Raw genomic sequence first — 14,105 nt, 5'->3', positions numbered from 1 at the left:
GTGAGCAGTGGATATTGTCTGCCTTGACTTCAGCAAGGTTTTTGACACACTCTCCCATCAGATCCTCATAGAGAAGAGCATGAAGTATAGGGTGGATAAGCAGGCAGTGGGATGGATTGAAAACTTACACAGAGCCCACCTCGAAGCCAGTAATGAGTGATGTGCCCCAGGGGTCAATACTGGGTCCACTCCTGCTCAGTATCTTCATTAATGACCTAGATGATGGGGCAGAGTGCACCTTCAGCAAGTTTGTAGGGGTCACAAAACACCGGAGGAGTGGCTGGTACACCAAAGGGTCATACTGTCATCCAGAGGGCTCTTGACAAGCTTGAGAAATGGGCCGACACAAATCTCATGAAGCTCAACAATGTGAAGTGCAAAGTCCTGCACATGGGGATGAACAACCTCAGACACCCACACATGCCGGGGGCCATTCAACTGGAAAGCAGCTTGGCAGGAAAGGACCTGGGGTTCTGGTGGACATCACATTGAACACGAGCCAGCAATGTGCCCTTGTTGCAAAGGTTACCGGTAACCTGGGCTGCATTAGACAAAGCATTGCCAGCAGATGGTGAGAGGTGATTCTTCCCCTCTACTCACCACTGGTGAGGCCACACCTGAAGCGCTGTATCCACTTCAGACCTCCCCAGTAGGAGAGAGAGATGGACAGACTGGAAAGAGTCCAATGAAAGGCCATGAAAATGGAACTGGAATAATGGACTGGAACATCTCTCCTATGGGTAAAAGGCTGACAGACCTGGGGCTGTTCAGCCTGGAGGAGAGAAGGCTCAGCAGAATCTTATCAGTCTCTGTAAATACCTGGAGGGAAGGTGCAAAGAAGACAGAGCCAAGCTCTTTTCTGTGGTGCCCAGTCACAGGACCAGAGGCAATTGGCACAAACTGAAAAACGGGAGGTTCCCTCTGAACATCAGGAAACACTTTTTTACTGTGAGGGTCACCAAGCACTGGCACAGGTTGCTCAGAGAGGTGTGGAGTCTCAATCCTTGGAATTACTCAAAAGCCATCTGGACATTGTCCTGGGCAACCAGCTGTAGGTGGCTCTGCTTGAGCAGGGGGGGGTGGACCACATGACCACCTTCCAACCTCAACCATTCTGTGATTCTGTGAATTGCTGACTGTGAGATACAGCACAATTTATTGACACGAAGCCTGGAAGTGAATGAGCAGCACTGCAGCAAGAATATACTGCAATAAGACTACATTCACTCCGACTATTCAGTTCACTGAACTCTAAACCTAATGTTGTTTTGTTAGGACAATTTTCTTTAAATACACCCACAAGTAGCAGAAATGGTTCTGGAAAACATGTGAGAGCAAAATACTTCTCACTGTTCTCCTTTTAGCTGAACGTGTACTATAACTTTCCATGAATCCTGATGAGAAGCACTGAGCCCATGATACAGTACCTATCACAGAAGTTGGAGGTATGTTTCTCAACATGTTGGGCATTAGGTAACATGCAAAGCTACATAGGGAGAACCTTAAATCACCTGAGACTTTGCTATAATTGTGTACTTTACAGATAGGCAATGTGAAGGGGTGCAAGAGGAACAGGAAAAGGCTTCGTTTTTAAAGTGTTTTAGTCTGACAAAATGAAAGAGAGGTTATCTGAAGATCATAAGCCTTAAAATTATTTTTGCACAAGAGTGATAGCACAACCATGTTTATGTATTTTCTGGCTCCACATGCTAGCAGGAGATCACAAGACAGTATTCTCCATGTATACAGCTATTACTGTCCCTAATGTTACGCACTATCACCAACAATGTCAAGTCGGTGAACAGTAAACGAAGAAATCTCACAAATACTTGTAACAAATGTAACTCTTCAGATTAAAGAAATACTGTATAGATTACGTGAACTGTACAGTAAGTTCATAGTAAAGCCTGGATCAAGACCTAAAAGGTTTAAAGCCAAAGTTCCCATTCTAAGCATCCACCCTTCGTAATATTAGTGTTCTTGGCCGCTTCATAAATACCTTTTTAAAACAGACGGGTATAGGGCTGAAGCTCTATTTTTTTCACTATTTAATACAATGAGGACTTGTACTCGTATTTGTTGAGTCATGAGCTCTGGTCTAAGTACTCACCGTTACTGAAATGTGCCAGCTGTTCCCAGAAGGCCTTGTGCAGATCCGTTAAAAGTTCTTCCTTTTGTCGGACTGAGAGATTATTCTTTACAGTTAAATGGTCCAGAATATTTGATACAATATTTAATCTACACTTGCACTCCTCTGGTATATAGGACTTCAGTGCATCGATCATTTTCACCATAAGCTCCCAGCTGAATAACCTTTCCTGAATGTCCTAAAACAAACATAAAAAAAGCCCTGTTTAGAAACCAAGAATGGGTCTTTGGTTGTGCGTGTCCTTTCATTGAATTATTCATTCCAAAACTACAGAGAAAACCAAGACGGCTTCTCAAGACCATGTCAATAACAGTCTTCACGTACTTAAATACTTCTGAAAATCTCGACCAGTGCAGGATAGCAGCAGGTTTATTGCACGGTCAGCTGCAAGAGCTAATCTAAAACGACTGGTGTTTTTCATTATTTGTAGCTGTCAAGAAGACATTATGTCAGGAAAAGAAAACAAGCTTGCAGAACAAACTTAAATACTCCAGGAGGAAAGATGGACAGAAGGGCAACACAGAAGAGCTGGACCTCTTTTCAAGATACCATATGGCACACCAGTATCGGCCTTCATTTTGAAATGAGGACACATATCAATTTTGAAACTGTTGGGATTCCTTCACGTATGTGGTCAGCTGGAGTTCACTAAATACACCAAAAATTAGTGTAATTGCCTATGGCCTATTAGCTTTCATTGCGCTATTAAAGAAGTCCAGGATTACAGTAGGGAGCAAGATTTCCTGGGCAAAACTGCAACCGCTTTAGACAATGCTGCAAGGTTGGGAAGAGCATGACAACTACTGTAGTTAACGGAGACACATAGACAATGACCTTTGCAAAGAGATACAAGCATCATAGTAGCGACTTCAGGTAGGAATATTTCACATATCTGTATCCAAACACCTCATCTAAAGTCTTCCCATCTGAAGGAACTTACTGTACAGTAGCCTGGTATGGGTCAAATGTGATCAGCTGCAATGACTGTTTTCATACCTGGACAGCCCAGTTCTCCAATTCAAAACTAAGAAGCTAATAATTAATGTATCTGTTTATTAGTAAGCCAAGTAAAGCTAGCTATCCATTTATTCTCCAAATTGCTAATAAATGCAGTGGGCTAGATCCTGATAGTACCATTAATCTATAAATTCAAAGTAATTCTTTCAGTATGTCCTGTGCAAAGCAAACAAAGGATCTGTTACATTTAACACAAGATAAAGCACAGTGCTGATGCATTTGTAAACATATTTTTCCCTCTTGAGACCACATCACTAAGAGATGTTCAGGGTTTTTGATTACAGTTGAAGTCACTGGACACACAGACTCACCCTCAAATTTAAATTAGGATTTCAGTCAAAGCGGAATAAATCCTTTGGAAGAAAAAGAAATGTCCTACTGCCCAGGGTAACCATTCTCCATCATGATATCTAGTGCTCTTGCTCATGGCTCACTGGGTGCCTTAGTATTACTTTCTCCTAACATAACTGCCTAAATGGTATTTTGAGAAGTAAAACTCAAGTGCAGAGAGTTCACCCTCCTGTGAATCTTCATAAACTGCAATGGAAGTTGAGCTCTTTGCAACAAAGCTGAAAGTGACAACTGGACTAAGCAGTCTACATCATTCCTGAGGCAGGACTGACAGATTCTGTACACTTGCATCATTCTTTGTGTTCAGATTGACTAAACGTCTCTCAACTTTTATGTCTTTTTGTACTTTACCATTGCCTGCAAATCTTGAGATTCACTCAATAAGCTTTCTACTGCAATCATCTTCTCGGTCAGATCCATCATTATCTTTGCTGCTTTGGCACTTGAACATTTTGATTGGTCCAAAAAAGCCTGCTGGGCTTTGTCGGTCTGCTTCCAAAAAGCTTCCATCTGTGGAATATGAATCAAAAAACAATCCATGTTCCCTCATTAACCATCTAGTGTTTCATTACAGCGAGAGGCATATGAGTCTACCAAGATACAAGCCACTGAGACTACAGACAGCTCTCAGTATTACAGTGAACATCTTGCAAAGCTACAGAGCCTATTTACTATGATGATATATGTTTTGGTGGCACATACCCAGTATGTCAATCCTGATCTTTTTAAATGTAGTCATTCTCTATAACTCGCTAAGAATTTGTTGTTAGTTCTCCACATATCGCATGTCTAAAAGCCTATTATGTTGTCAGTATTAATAGGAAAACTAAAAAAGTAACAAACTGCAGCCCTTTTTTGTGAGAAGTTTATTTAGCTGTAGGAGCAAGCATTCCAGTCAAACAAGATTTTCGCTAAAAAAGGAAAACTGAAAATTTTAACTGTTTTTCACCATCAAAGCTTTTCATAGCCACATACTACATAAGCACTTTATTAACTGTGCTGGAATTAACTATTTTATGCAGCATCTGCACAGTGTATGTGCCCATTCTGATATATTATCGTATGGGTAATCTCTAGTTTCAGGCTCCCATCCCACAAACACTTACGAATGTGCACAACTGTGAATATTCTGTGGTCTTCAACGGGATTACTAGTACACATAAAGATAAGAAAATATATTCATTGCCAAGACTTGTATTAATTAACTGCAAGTTTTGAAAAAAACCCTGTGACTACAGCATCTGTGAGTATGGCAAAAACTCCCTTTATACTATTGAGGGAAGAGTGGATTAGTTCAAGGTCCTGATCTATAGGAATCTGCGTACAGGGAAATCATTTTCAATATGGATGAAAAGCATCTGCTAGCATAAGGCTGACAGACCCACTGGAGGATGACTGCTGCTGGTGAGTAACTGCCTCATGTTGCTCCGCGAGGCTGCCAGAGATTTTTTTTATGTGACTAACCCTAGAGAACTCTAAACAGTCAATTTTTCACAGAGCAAAGTTATATTGCAAAAGAAGATTGACACAGATGTACGATCATTACCAGGACTTCCACTACAAAGTGAAAGGCACAGAGAATCAAGAGGAAACTGAGAAAACTCCCAGTAAAGCACTTAACCACCAGACATTAAAAAATGTTAACTCCTCTATGAAAAAGGCCCAAGGCTGAGGTAACGGGCTGTTTAGTTCAGGGCTGAAGTGCCGCAGTCAATCAGCACAGGCAGCTCACAGAGCCATCAGACTGACTAGACAGTCTCTCATTTTCATCAGCAGTGAATTTGCTCAAACCTCAAAAAAAGGACTGGGAAGGAGAGTATCTTCCAGACTATTCAGTTTACTGGAAAATAATATACAGAATATTCTTAAACTCCAGTTTTCTAGCCTGCAAACTATTCAGACACAGTGACATAACTGAAGAGAAAAAAATAATCTTTGAGAATCAAATGTCTGCTATCAAACTGTATTTTTACATCAAAAAACATGTAAATGTATTCTAACATGGAAAGTTGCTGAAGAAAAATGTTTTGCTAAAGTAAACGTGCAAAGCATACTAAAAAGGTTGTACTGTAATTATTTTCTTAGTACTTATTTCAGCTGAGAAAGTTTTATAGTCTCTTATTATTCTCTTACTCAGTTATGCAGAATTGAAGAAAGGTGCTAGGATAAAATTACTAGAAGTCAGACTGTATGTAGGCTTGAAATAAATCTCACCATCTGACAAGAAATAGACATTTCTCAGCTCTAAACCCAGTGTGATAAAACAGTGTTTGTATAAAAACCGTATTGGCTCCCAAAGGGAGTCGGAAATACTTTGCTGGAGCAATGCAAAAATGTCTTCAGGACTCACATACATCTAAACTACTAACTGTGGACTAGTCAATACAACAGTTAAAAAATGATAAAAAAGCATTCCCCATCAAAAGAATAACATTAAAATAAAATTTTAGAAAAAGTTAGAAAGTTACATTATCTATTATGTGCTCAGAATATTCCCTTTCTTTCCTTTCTAAGTCTTCTAGAGTCTGGTACTCTGAATTATGGGCTCCTGCCATCTCAGTATTCTGGAGTCTGGAATCAAGTTGTTTCTGTAATTCTTCAAAATCCTGGGAAAAAAAGCAAGTGATTTGTTAAACAGAAAACCAGACATAACTTCTAAATTTAAGAGTGAATTTGTATGTCAGTTCTGGCTCATGGCTAAGGAAGCTGAACAAGAGCATTCAGAAAGTTCAGTCTCTGGATAAGGGACATTCTGCAGCAAGCAAAGAAAACTCCAGGTATATGGCAGCCCTGAACTACACTTAATACAAATACATTTCCACTAGTACCTGAGTACAATCAAGACTGTTGCTCATCTCCACTGAATTAAAGTTTTAGTAAACACTGCTCCGTGAGCTTTCATACTAATATTCCTTCGAATTTATCCACAAATATTTTTATTTTAACGCATGTGCTCCATCTTAAATGGCAGCTATGAGTGTACACGCTGTGTTTACAAGCACAGGTAAGTATCCAGATACGACAGCCAGTGTTTCCTACAGAGTGCTAGCACACACAGATGAACACACCTGTAATGCTCATATAGGACAAATTACAGGCTACAGGATTGTATGTGTTTTTACAGTTTTTCAGTCCTTTGAAACCAGGACGATTTTTTCTGAAAGTTAATGATACTGACAAATACTAGTCTTCTGCCATTACTTAGTAGGTTGGTACTGAAATGGATGATTCTTCAGTTGCTGAAACACACCTTATATAAAAAATGTTTCCTTTTAATACCACTCAATTTGGGTGTCAATGCATTAACTTGATACCCTTATGCCTTAAAGAAATGTAAGCAGATTTTGATAAGCTTCACAATTTCATCAAAATCCCATGATTTTTTCTTAAAATGCAGAATTAAGAGGAATATGCTGTCTGCAATAAATCATGTAATCCTCCATCTTGCCCATGCAGTATTACAGTAAATAGTTTCTAGTGCTAATGCTTCTGATTATTACCTATGTCTCTTTTGCATGGTGTTCATAACCAGCCTCGTCCCTTATGTGATATCCCAACTCTAAGGCTGTTATGTTTCCAGACCTTTCTCTCCATAATATAGGACACAGGAATCCCATATTGACACTTAAACAACTGGACTGATACAGCAATTACTGCACCTAATTAAAAAGATTTAGTCTTTGTCTTGCAGCAGCTCAGTTAGGTGCATGAAGACACTGATGCAGTCAAGCCTCATTGAGGGTTAGGTTACACCAGGAAACATGCCTAATCTATATCAACTCTATATTTATAATTTTAAGTCATTACCAGAAGTCCATCAGAAAAAGGGGTCTGCACACCAAATCACACTTTTCATTTAGTAAATACAATCAACTTTAATACTAAACCTGAGGATTTAAGGCAGAAGTGTTTTCACATACCTGACATAAACTGTAACTGTACAACTACAGAGATTCCCGATATTAATTCACAGATTGTGAGACTGCACAAACAAAATAAATCTCAGTAACTAGAGCTGACAAGCTGATAAACTAATGCCTAAATGTGAAATCCCATCTGTATGTAAAAAAAAAAAATCAGTACTGTGAGAAAATTAAACATTGGACTAGGTTGCTCAGAGAAATGGCAGAGTCCCCTTCAGTGCAAATATTCAAGACTTGGATTGGCAGGGCACTGGGTAACCTTACTTAAGGCTCTGCTTCCTACAGAAGGTTGGACCAGATGATCTCCAGATGGGCCCAGACTTTCCTATCTGAAAAATGAATATTGGAACCACTCTCTCGCCTATCTTGTTTTGTAAAGCATTTTTCCTTCTAATTATCTTAAAAATAGTACTATGACTCCACCTGAAATGCATATTGACTGTCAATGTACGCCTTCCAGTTCAGAAGTGGCATATGGATTTTGGTACATGTGTATGGAAGAAAAAAGCAAAATGAGGAAAATAAGTGTATTTTCCCTTGACGAAAACCTTGAGTTTCCTTCTGGTACTTTATTTCCTGCTATTTTATTATCAGTAATGATACATAGGACCAGCCAAAGACTCGATAATTAGAAATTATTAAATCTCAGTGAATAAGGTTCACAATGTTCTGTTTGCTTGAATGGATTCAACTACAAAATACTTTTATCCTTAAGAAATTACAGACATCACCGTCCTGATCGCCTAATACAATAACAAAGAGAAAATGCATACAAGGTAATGGAGAGAACCAACTAACAAGGCAGTTTCTCTGCATTCCTTCTCAAACAGTTTACACATGACATTGCTGTTTAAAAGGAGCAGGTGAGATAGCCTGCTGTGGATTAACTCCTGCTTTCTGTGGTCTTAAATAGCAATCAACAGAAACACTTACATTTTCATGAATTAAAAGGATCTTCTTGAACAAATCATCAGTAATCTTCTTTTTATGATACAAGTCTGTGAGGTATATTTTGAGAACCTGAATAAACATCTATTTAAAAGGAAGGAAACAAAACCCAGGGTAAGTGTCTGTCCAACATTGTAAGGACATCTTTGTGATAACTTTCGTTGATTTAAATCCATCAGTGAGACTATAGTAAATCATAAACAAAATAACAGAAACATCATCAACTCTGCAGTACTTCTATTGTGAAAAATTCTTTGGCTTCAGTAAGATACTGGAAGGTGGTGTTACACCCTAACAAGGACAAGGACATAATTACATATAATCTTACAACTAGATCAACACATTTGAAATTGTCCTTTACTGGAGAAAATCCAGATCACTCAAAAATATAAAGCTCACTTTTCTAAAGTTTAATGAACCTCTAAACTGAGAGATACTAACATACTCATTACTATGATTTCAATTGTAGTCAGAGAAATGAAGTATCAAACATTTTTATATACAACCCAAAAGTAACCATCTCAAGTTTTAGCTACCTTCTCTTACAAAAACTACACGTACTTTCCAGTGGTTTCCCCTTTTTCTTTTAAAGATTGCAATACTAGTGTCTTCAAAACAATGTTTTTGAACACTGGGATAATTTTTGCTTAACCTCTTCCCCTCAATTATAGTGTCAGCATAAAGACAATTCAATTCTTTACTAACTGCTGCAGCACTTTCCAACATGAAGATAAAAATATATGAAATTTAACAGCCCAGTCACCTGCCTGTTACTCATGCAATTGAAAACAGATGATGCAAAGTTGCCCATTTTAAACATATTAAAACATAGATAAAATCATATTTACATATAAAAACAGAGTTATTGAAGCCAATATTTCAGCTGAGCAAAATTTGGAAAATATGTTATAATTAGAGTCCAGAAGAAGAGAAAACCATAAAGCAGCCATTATTTTGGGTGTGACTTGCTAATGTTTTGGAAAGGAGATTGGCAAGTTTTGAACACACACCACGGAAACACCACGTACTGTAAACAGGGAAAAAAAAAAAAAAGAATCCAGGAAAACACTGAAGGAAGACAGTATGTTTCCTTTTCCTGGACCTGATGCTAAGAAAGGCTGACTGAAATCACAGAAAGCAGAGTGGAAAAGGAAGAAACTATTCTCTAAACTGATTTTTTTCCCCTTTTCCCCTGCTAGCAAAAATATAAAGCTATTCAAAGCTTCAGCTAAAGGTCAAAGTTATCTGCCTTTTGTGGTAATTTCTGGTGGGCCACAAAGTGTGTTAAAATGCTCATTTTCTAAGTGTTTCCCTGATTACATGATCATGTCGTTACTTTACCTTCATTTACAAATTGATGATTAACTTTGAGATCAAGTTCAGCCTTCCTTAGTCAAGCTAAACTTTCTTCTGGAATCTGATCTCAAGTTCCCTTTCTCATATACTTAGGTGGGAATGACCCATCAGAAGTGAAGTTGCTTTCCAGGTTTACTTTTATGCTTCCTCCTTTGGGTTGTGTAGAAATTTGCCCAGAAAATCCCAACCCTTGAGATATTCTCAGTGCATTTAATAAATTATATCAGAAATGACCAACCTGTTTAAACAGAGGTTGGGAAAGAAGTGGAGGAGAAAGCTATATACTTTATGGCCAGATTTATGCTAACTGAGCTAAAACTCATAACAGTAATGATTCTGTACTTGATCATAACTAGTCAACATAAACAATTCTCCTAACGGAGTATTCTGTGGCTTTAATCATATACACCCATTTTTGGTGGTTTTTTTTTTTTTTTTCCTGTCAGCTTTGGATGCTGTGACTTGATGTAGGCAGCTATCCATGGTTTAAATGGGTACCTTAATTCCCCTGTCCTACAAAATCATGACTATTGTACTTAGCACAATGGTACTGACTCAGTTGAACTGAACTTTCAATTTTATTCAAAGAGCTTGGAGTCCTTGGAGTTGCTATGCACAAGCACTGTCCTTAAGACATAAACTCATCTATTAAATAATTTTTCCCTCTTTTTACAAACCTCAAGTGCTGTATGTTATTCTCTGCAGTAAAGTTTAAAGGCAAATTTTTATATTATCCAGTATGACCCTGTGTACTTCACAGCTTAATATATTTCATCATATTTTATTCCTTTGTGAAGCTCATATATATGCAGAACAGGGGAAAAAATAAATACAATACTGTAGAAATGTAACTCAGATACACTACTTCCCAGCTAGCCAGTTGTTTCTTATTTCCTAAGCTGATATTCAACTAAGATGGTCAAAACAAATAGCTATAAATGAGACATGAGTACGTACCACACGTTCTTCTTTTCTGAGTTCAGTATCAAGAAGCCTGAGATCTTTTAAAATGAGACTGCAGAGGCAGAGCTTAACATCAAAACTAAAACAAAGATTAAAAACCCATTAATATCAATCTAAATGAAGGTTACATGCAAGTGCAACACCATATAACAGTCTCATTGAACCACTAAATTCTCCTAAAAGCATTGCCCCAAACCAGCAGTTAAGTCACTTCATGTCCACATTCCCTTCTCTTCCAGATAAAATATCTCTACATAAAAGTAAGCAAAGGAAAATAATGCTTTTAACAAAGTTGGAGTTTCAGTTCCCTTTAGAAAAAGGCAAGGTAAATATAGGCGTGAGTGGCTACAAGTAGAAAACAAGGCTTTAAATTAAAACAGTTATACTAAGAGGGGACATCTTGAAAATAGTCTTCATTGACAGTACCTTCCCCAGTCCCCATAGTGACACAAATATGATATTCTTTATTCTTTCTAATGAGAATACAGCCACATAGGTATTCATCTAGGTGTACCTTGCCATGGTGCAGCTGAAAGAAAATCAGAGCTGACAGTCCATTTCAATTAGCTCTACCTGCTCATCAGTGGCATGTTTAAGAAAGTAACTGTTTTCCCACAGTAAGACACAAGTAGTTCCTATTAGAGAGAACAGACCACTGCCCCTTCCTGTTCTCAAGGCACCTGTTGTGTGACTTGACATTGTACAGTGCAGAGGAGTCCATCCTCAGCCAAGCATGCCACTTCACATGTGAGCGAGCCAAAACAAAGGGATCTCCTTACCCTAACAGTGATACACCTTTCACAAGACAACTTTTGCCAAAGTTCTAATTCCTAGAATTTCATAAAAACCAAACTGACTTCCAATGTGCAGCACAATGTATTACTTTAATCTCCCCAACCATTTTTTTAGGGTTTATAAGCAGATAACCCTGCCTTGATGTGGTGGATGTATGCATTCAAGCCCAGCCTTTGGTTTACACCAGACCTTTAGTGATCGTCCCAAGAATGCTGGAGCATGCTAGGAAATGACCAAACAAGAGGGCAGGTTTACTGCTTACCTCTCACATGTTAGCACTTCAGGGAAGCTGGTCACCTTGAGGAAGGCTCGAGCCTGAAATCTGTCATCACTTGTTGTGGAATGTATTGTTGTGGAGGAACTGCAGTCTTCTTTGTCTCCTTGGCTCAGGGATCCCAGGCTACCTGATGTAGATGTCTCCATGACCTGATTAGGCAGAACTGCCTGCTTTGGATTCTCATGCAAAGATGGATTGGATGAGCCATCTGCCAAAGGCTACAGTCAAAGAAAATTCACAAGGTCAATTAATACAACACAATAAGGAGACAAACATCTCAATTTGCAGTGTTTGCTTTCAAGCGAAAAATTAAGCAATATACACAGCAAAAGCATTTCCACATAAATTAAGATTCATCATACTGACAGGTTTCTGCATTGCCTGGAAAAGCATTCCTCTGTTGTCGTTATCTGCTTGGTGCATGTTTTCTTACTGAAGGGCAGATCCTTGTGGGGTTTTTCTTATGGCTTCTTGGACAGACCCAACTTCCATTAAGGTTAATGGGAAGAAAAGGTCTCCTGACTACGGTGAAAACTGACAGGACACCATGTAAAGCACTGCAGGTTTCAGGGGGAGCTGAAAGCAGCTGCTGCCTTACAGCATAAGCTCTGAGTCAACGGACTATAAAAAAAGATCCCTACTAAGCAGACTGGCAGTAAGTTTTCTTCCATTACTTGACTCTGCAATGTACTCTGACACAGAATGACTGTCATTGATTTCTACAAGTAGAATCTAAGACCTTACCCTGAATTTCTGATTGATGGGATAGATCACTTTTGCCTTTAATGCAAATGCCGTGACGTTACTGTTCAGAGGAGACTCACTTTCCTGTATGGAAAAGAACAGAAAACCATTTGAGAACAGCAGTAGATCTGACGGTTGTTCACTGTAAGTATTACATGCCCCTTCTGGTTACACAGCTTAGAAATTCCAATTGATAACTAACTATTTATTGGCTGTTTCTGCTGTGGCACAAGATGTCTTATGAGAAGACTCATTCAGAGTACAAAATCCAGAAAAGGGAGCTCTGTCATTACTGGTGCTTCAAAAATGTTTTTACCCCTGCAAGGAAAAATAGGCAATAGCTGGTATTCACAGATTATTTTCATTTTGGGGTTTTCCCCCCTCCCTTTAGCAACAACTAAAGATTTCACATGAGAGACTGAAATTATCTTAGTAATAGAAACTACTAAAGGATAAGCTCCACAGATATCATCATGGCTATAAGTTCTGTCTTTCAATTCAAATAAAGAAACAATAGATTAAACAAAACTAGTAATAATTTTTTCCAGGAATAACTTTTATAGTACAACCCTTACCTATATGTAGAGAAAATACCAGTGTTCTTCCAAAGAACTTTTTAGATAATGCATTCTTTTCATACATTCTGCTAGATCACATAATCTGTCTTTCTGCTCTTCCTCTTCCCTAGCCACTGCTTTATGCACTGGAACAATGGGATAATCAGCTTTGGTTTGTGAGGTTATGTATGGCTTAATAAAAAGTTGGCTATAAGCAATAGAGAGAACGTTTAAATCCAAGCCTTAGGAGATTTCCTATTCTAACTTTTTGGTTTTGTCATATGAAATGAATGAATCTGATTTGTCAAAACACGGTTTTCTTTTCTTAATACAGATTTTTCTAGAAAATATCAAAGCACTAATAGAGTCTAAAAATATAAATGGGAAAAGAAGTGCAAACTACATCATTCATTAGACTCTTTTATCATTGCACCTCTTCATCTCCATTTCATTTATTTCCAGAAGTCATTTTTGGATTTACTGATAAAGTTAAGAGCATGGGGTCAGCATGTAAAACACTTGCTCACAGTGCAGTCCCACTGCTGTGGTACATATTCAGGAACAGAAACCAACAGAGCTATTGCTCTGCCGTGACTGGAGGCAAAGCAGCTCCAGTCCAAAGCCATAAAGCCGTATCACCGTGTGCTAGAACTAACACATCCTACTTCTCAGCAGGCATGAGTAATACATAGTTATTATTAATACAGTAATTATGACATTATAACAATGTGGAAGGTCTCTGGATGAAAATATCTTTTTTTCTGAAGTGCTCTGACCTAACTAAAAGCATTTTCACCTATGCTTCTTCATGAACTGTCAATTTGACACTAGCAACAGCAAAAGCCTCTGGGAATTGGAAAAAATGAATAGAAAAAAAAATATAACTTCAGTACTTAGACAAATGGTTAGGAGACAGTCCCTTCAAATGACTAGGTTGCTTCTTAATGCGTTGTAAATGAGCTAACATGTTTGGGAAACAGATGCAGCTGTGAAAGATCACCTTTAAAAGACCGTGATCCCATTTC

General features: G+C 38.3%; 1 protein-coding gene across 3 annotated transcripts in view; it reads right to left on the bottom strand.

Moving 5' to 3' along the window:
- The window catches only part of EVC (EvC ciliary complex subunit 1), a 53,873-nt gene that overhangs the window by 34,561 nt on the left and 5,207 nt on the right, over positions 1 to 14,105 (bottom strand). For all 3 annotated transcript variants that reach the window (XM_086464341.1, XM_086464342.1, XM_086464343.1), the window contains exons 3-9: positions 12,524 to 12,607; positions 11,765 to 11,997; positions 10,702 to 10,786; positions 8,374 to 8,472; positions 5,986 to 6,123; positions 3,869 to 4,027; positions 2,111 to 2,327 (exon numbers count right to left, since the gene is read on the bottom strand). In XM_086464341.1, the coding sequence (XP_086320467.1) occupies positions 2,111 to 2,327; positions 3,869 to 4,027; positions 5,986 to 6,123; positions 8,374 to 8,472; positions 10,702 to 10,786; positions 11,765 to 11,997; positions 12,524 to 12,607 (1,015 nt within the window). The remainder of the gene's footprint in view (positions 1 to 2,110; positions 2,328 to 3,868; positions 4,028 to 5,985; positions 6,124 to 8,373; positions 8,473 to 10,701; positions 10,787 to 11,764; positions 11,998 to 12,523; positions 12,608 to 14,105) is intronic.

The sequence above is a fragment of the Leptosomus discolor genome, chromosome 4 (genome assembly GCF_034619465.1).
Source record: "Leptosomus discolor isolate bLepDis1 chromosome 4, bLepDis1.hap2, whole genome shotgun sequence".
NCBI classification, from domain to species: Eukaryota; Metazoa; Chordata; class Aves; order Leptosomiformes; family Leptosomidae; genus Leptosomus; species Leptosomus discolor.
Note: the sequence above shows the minus strand (reverse complement) of the source record. Positions and strands in the feature narration are given on the sequence as shown.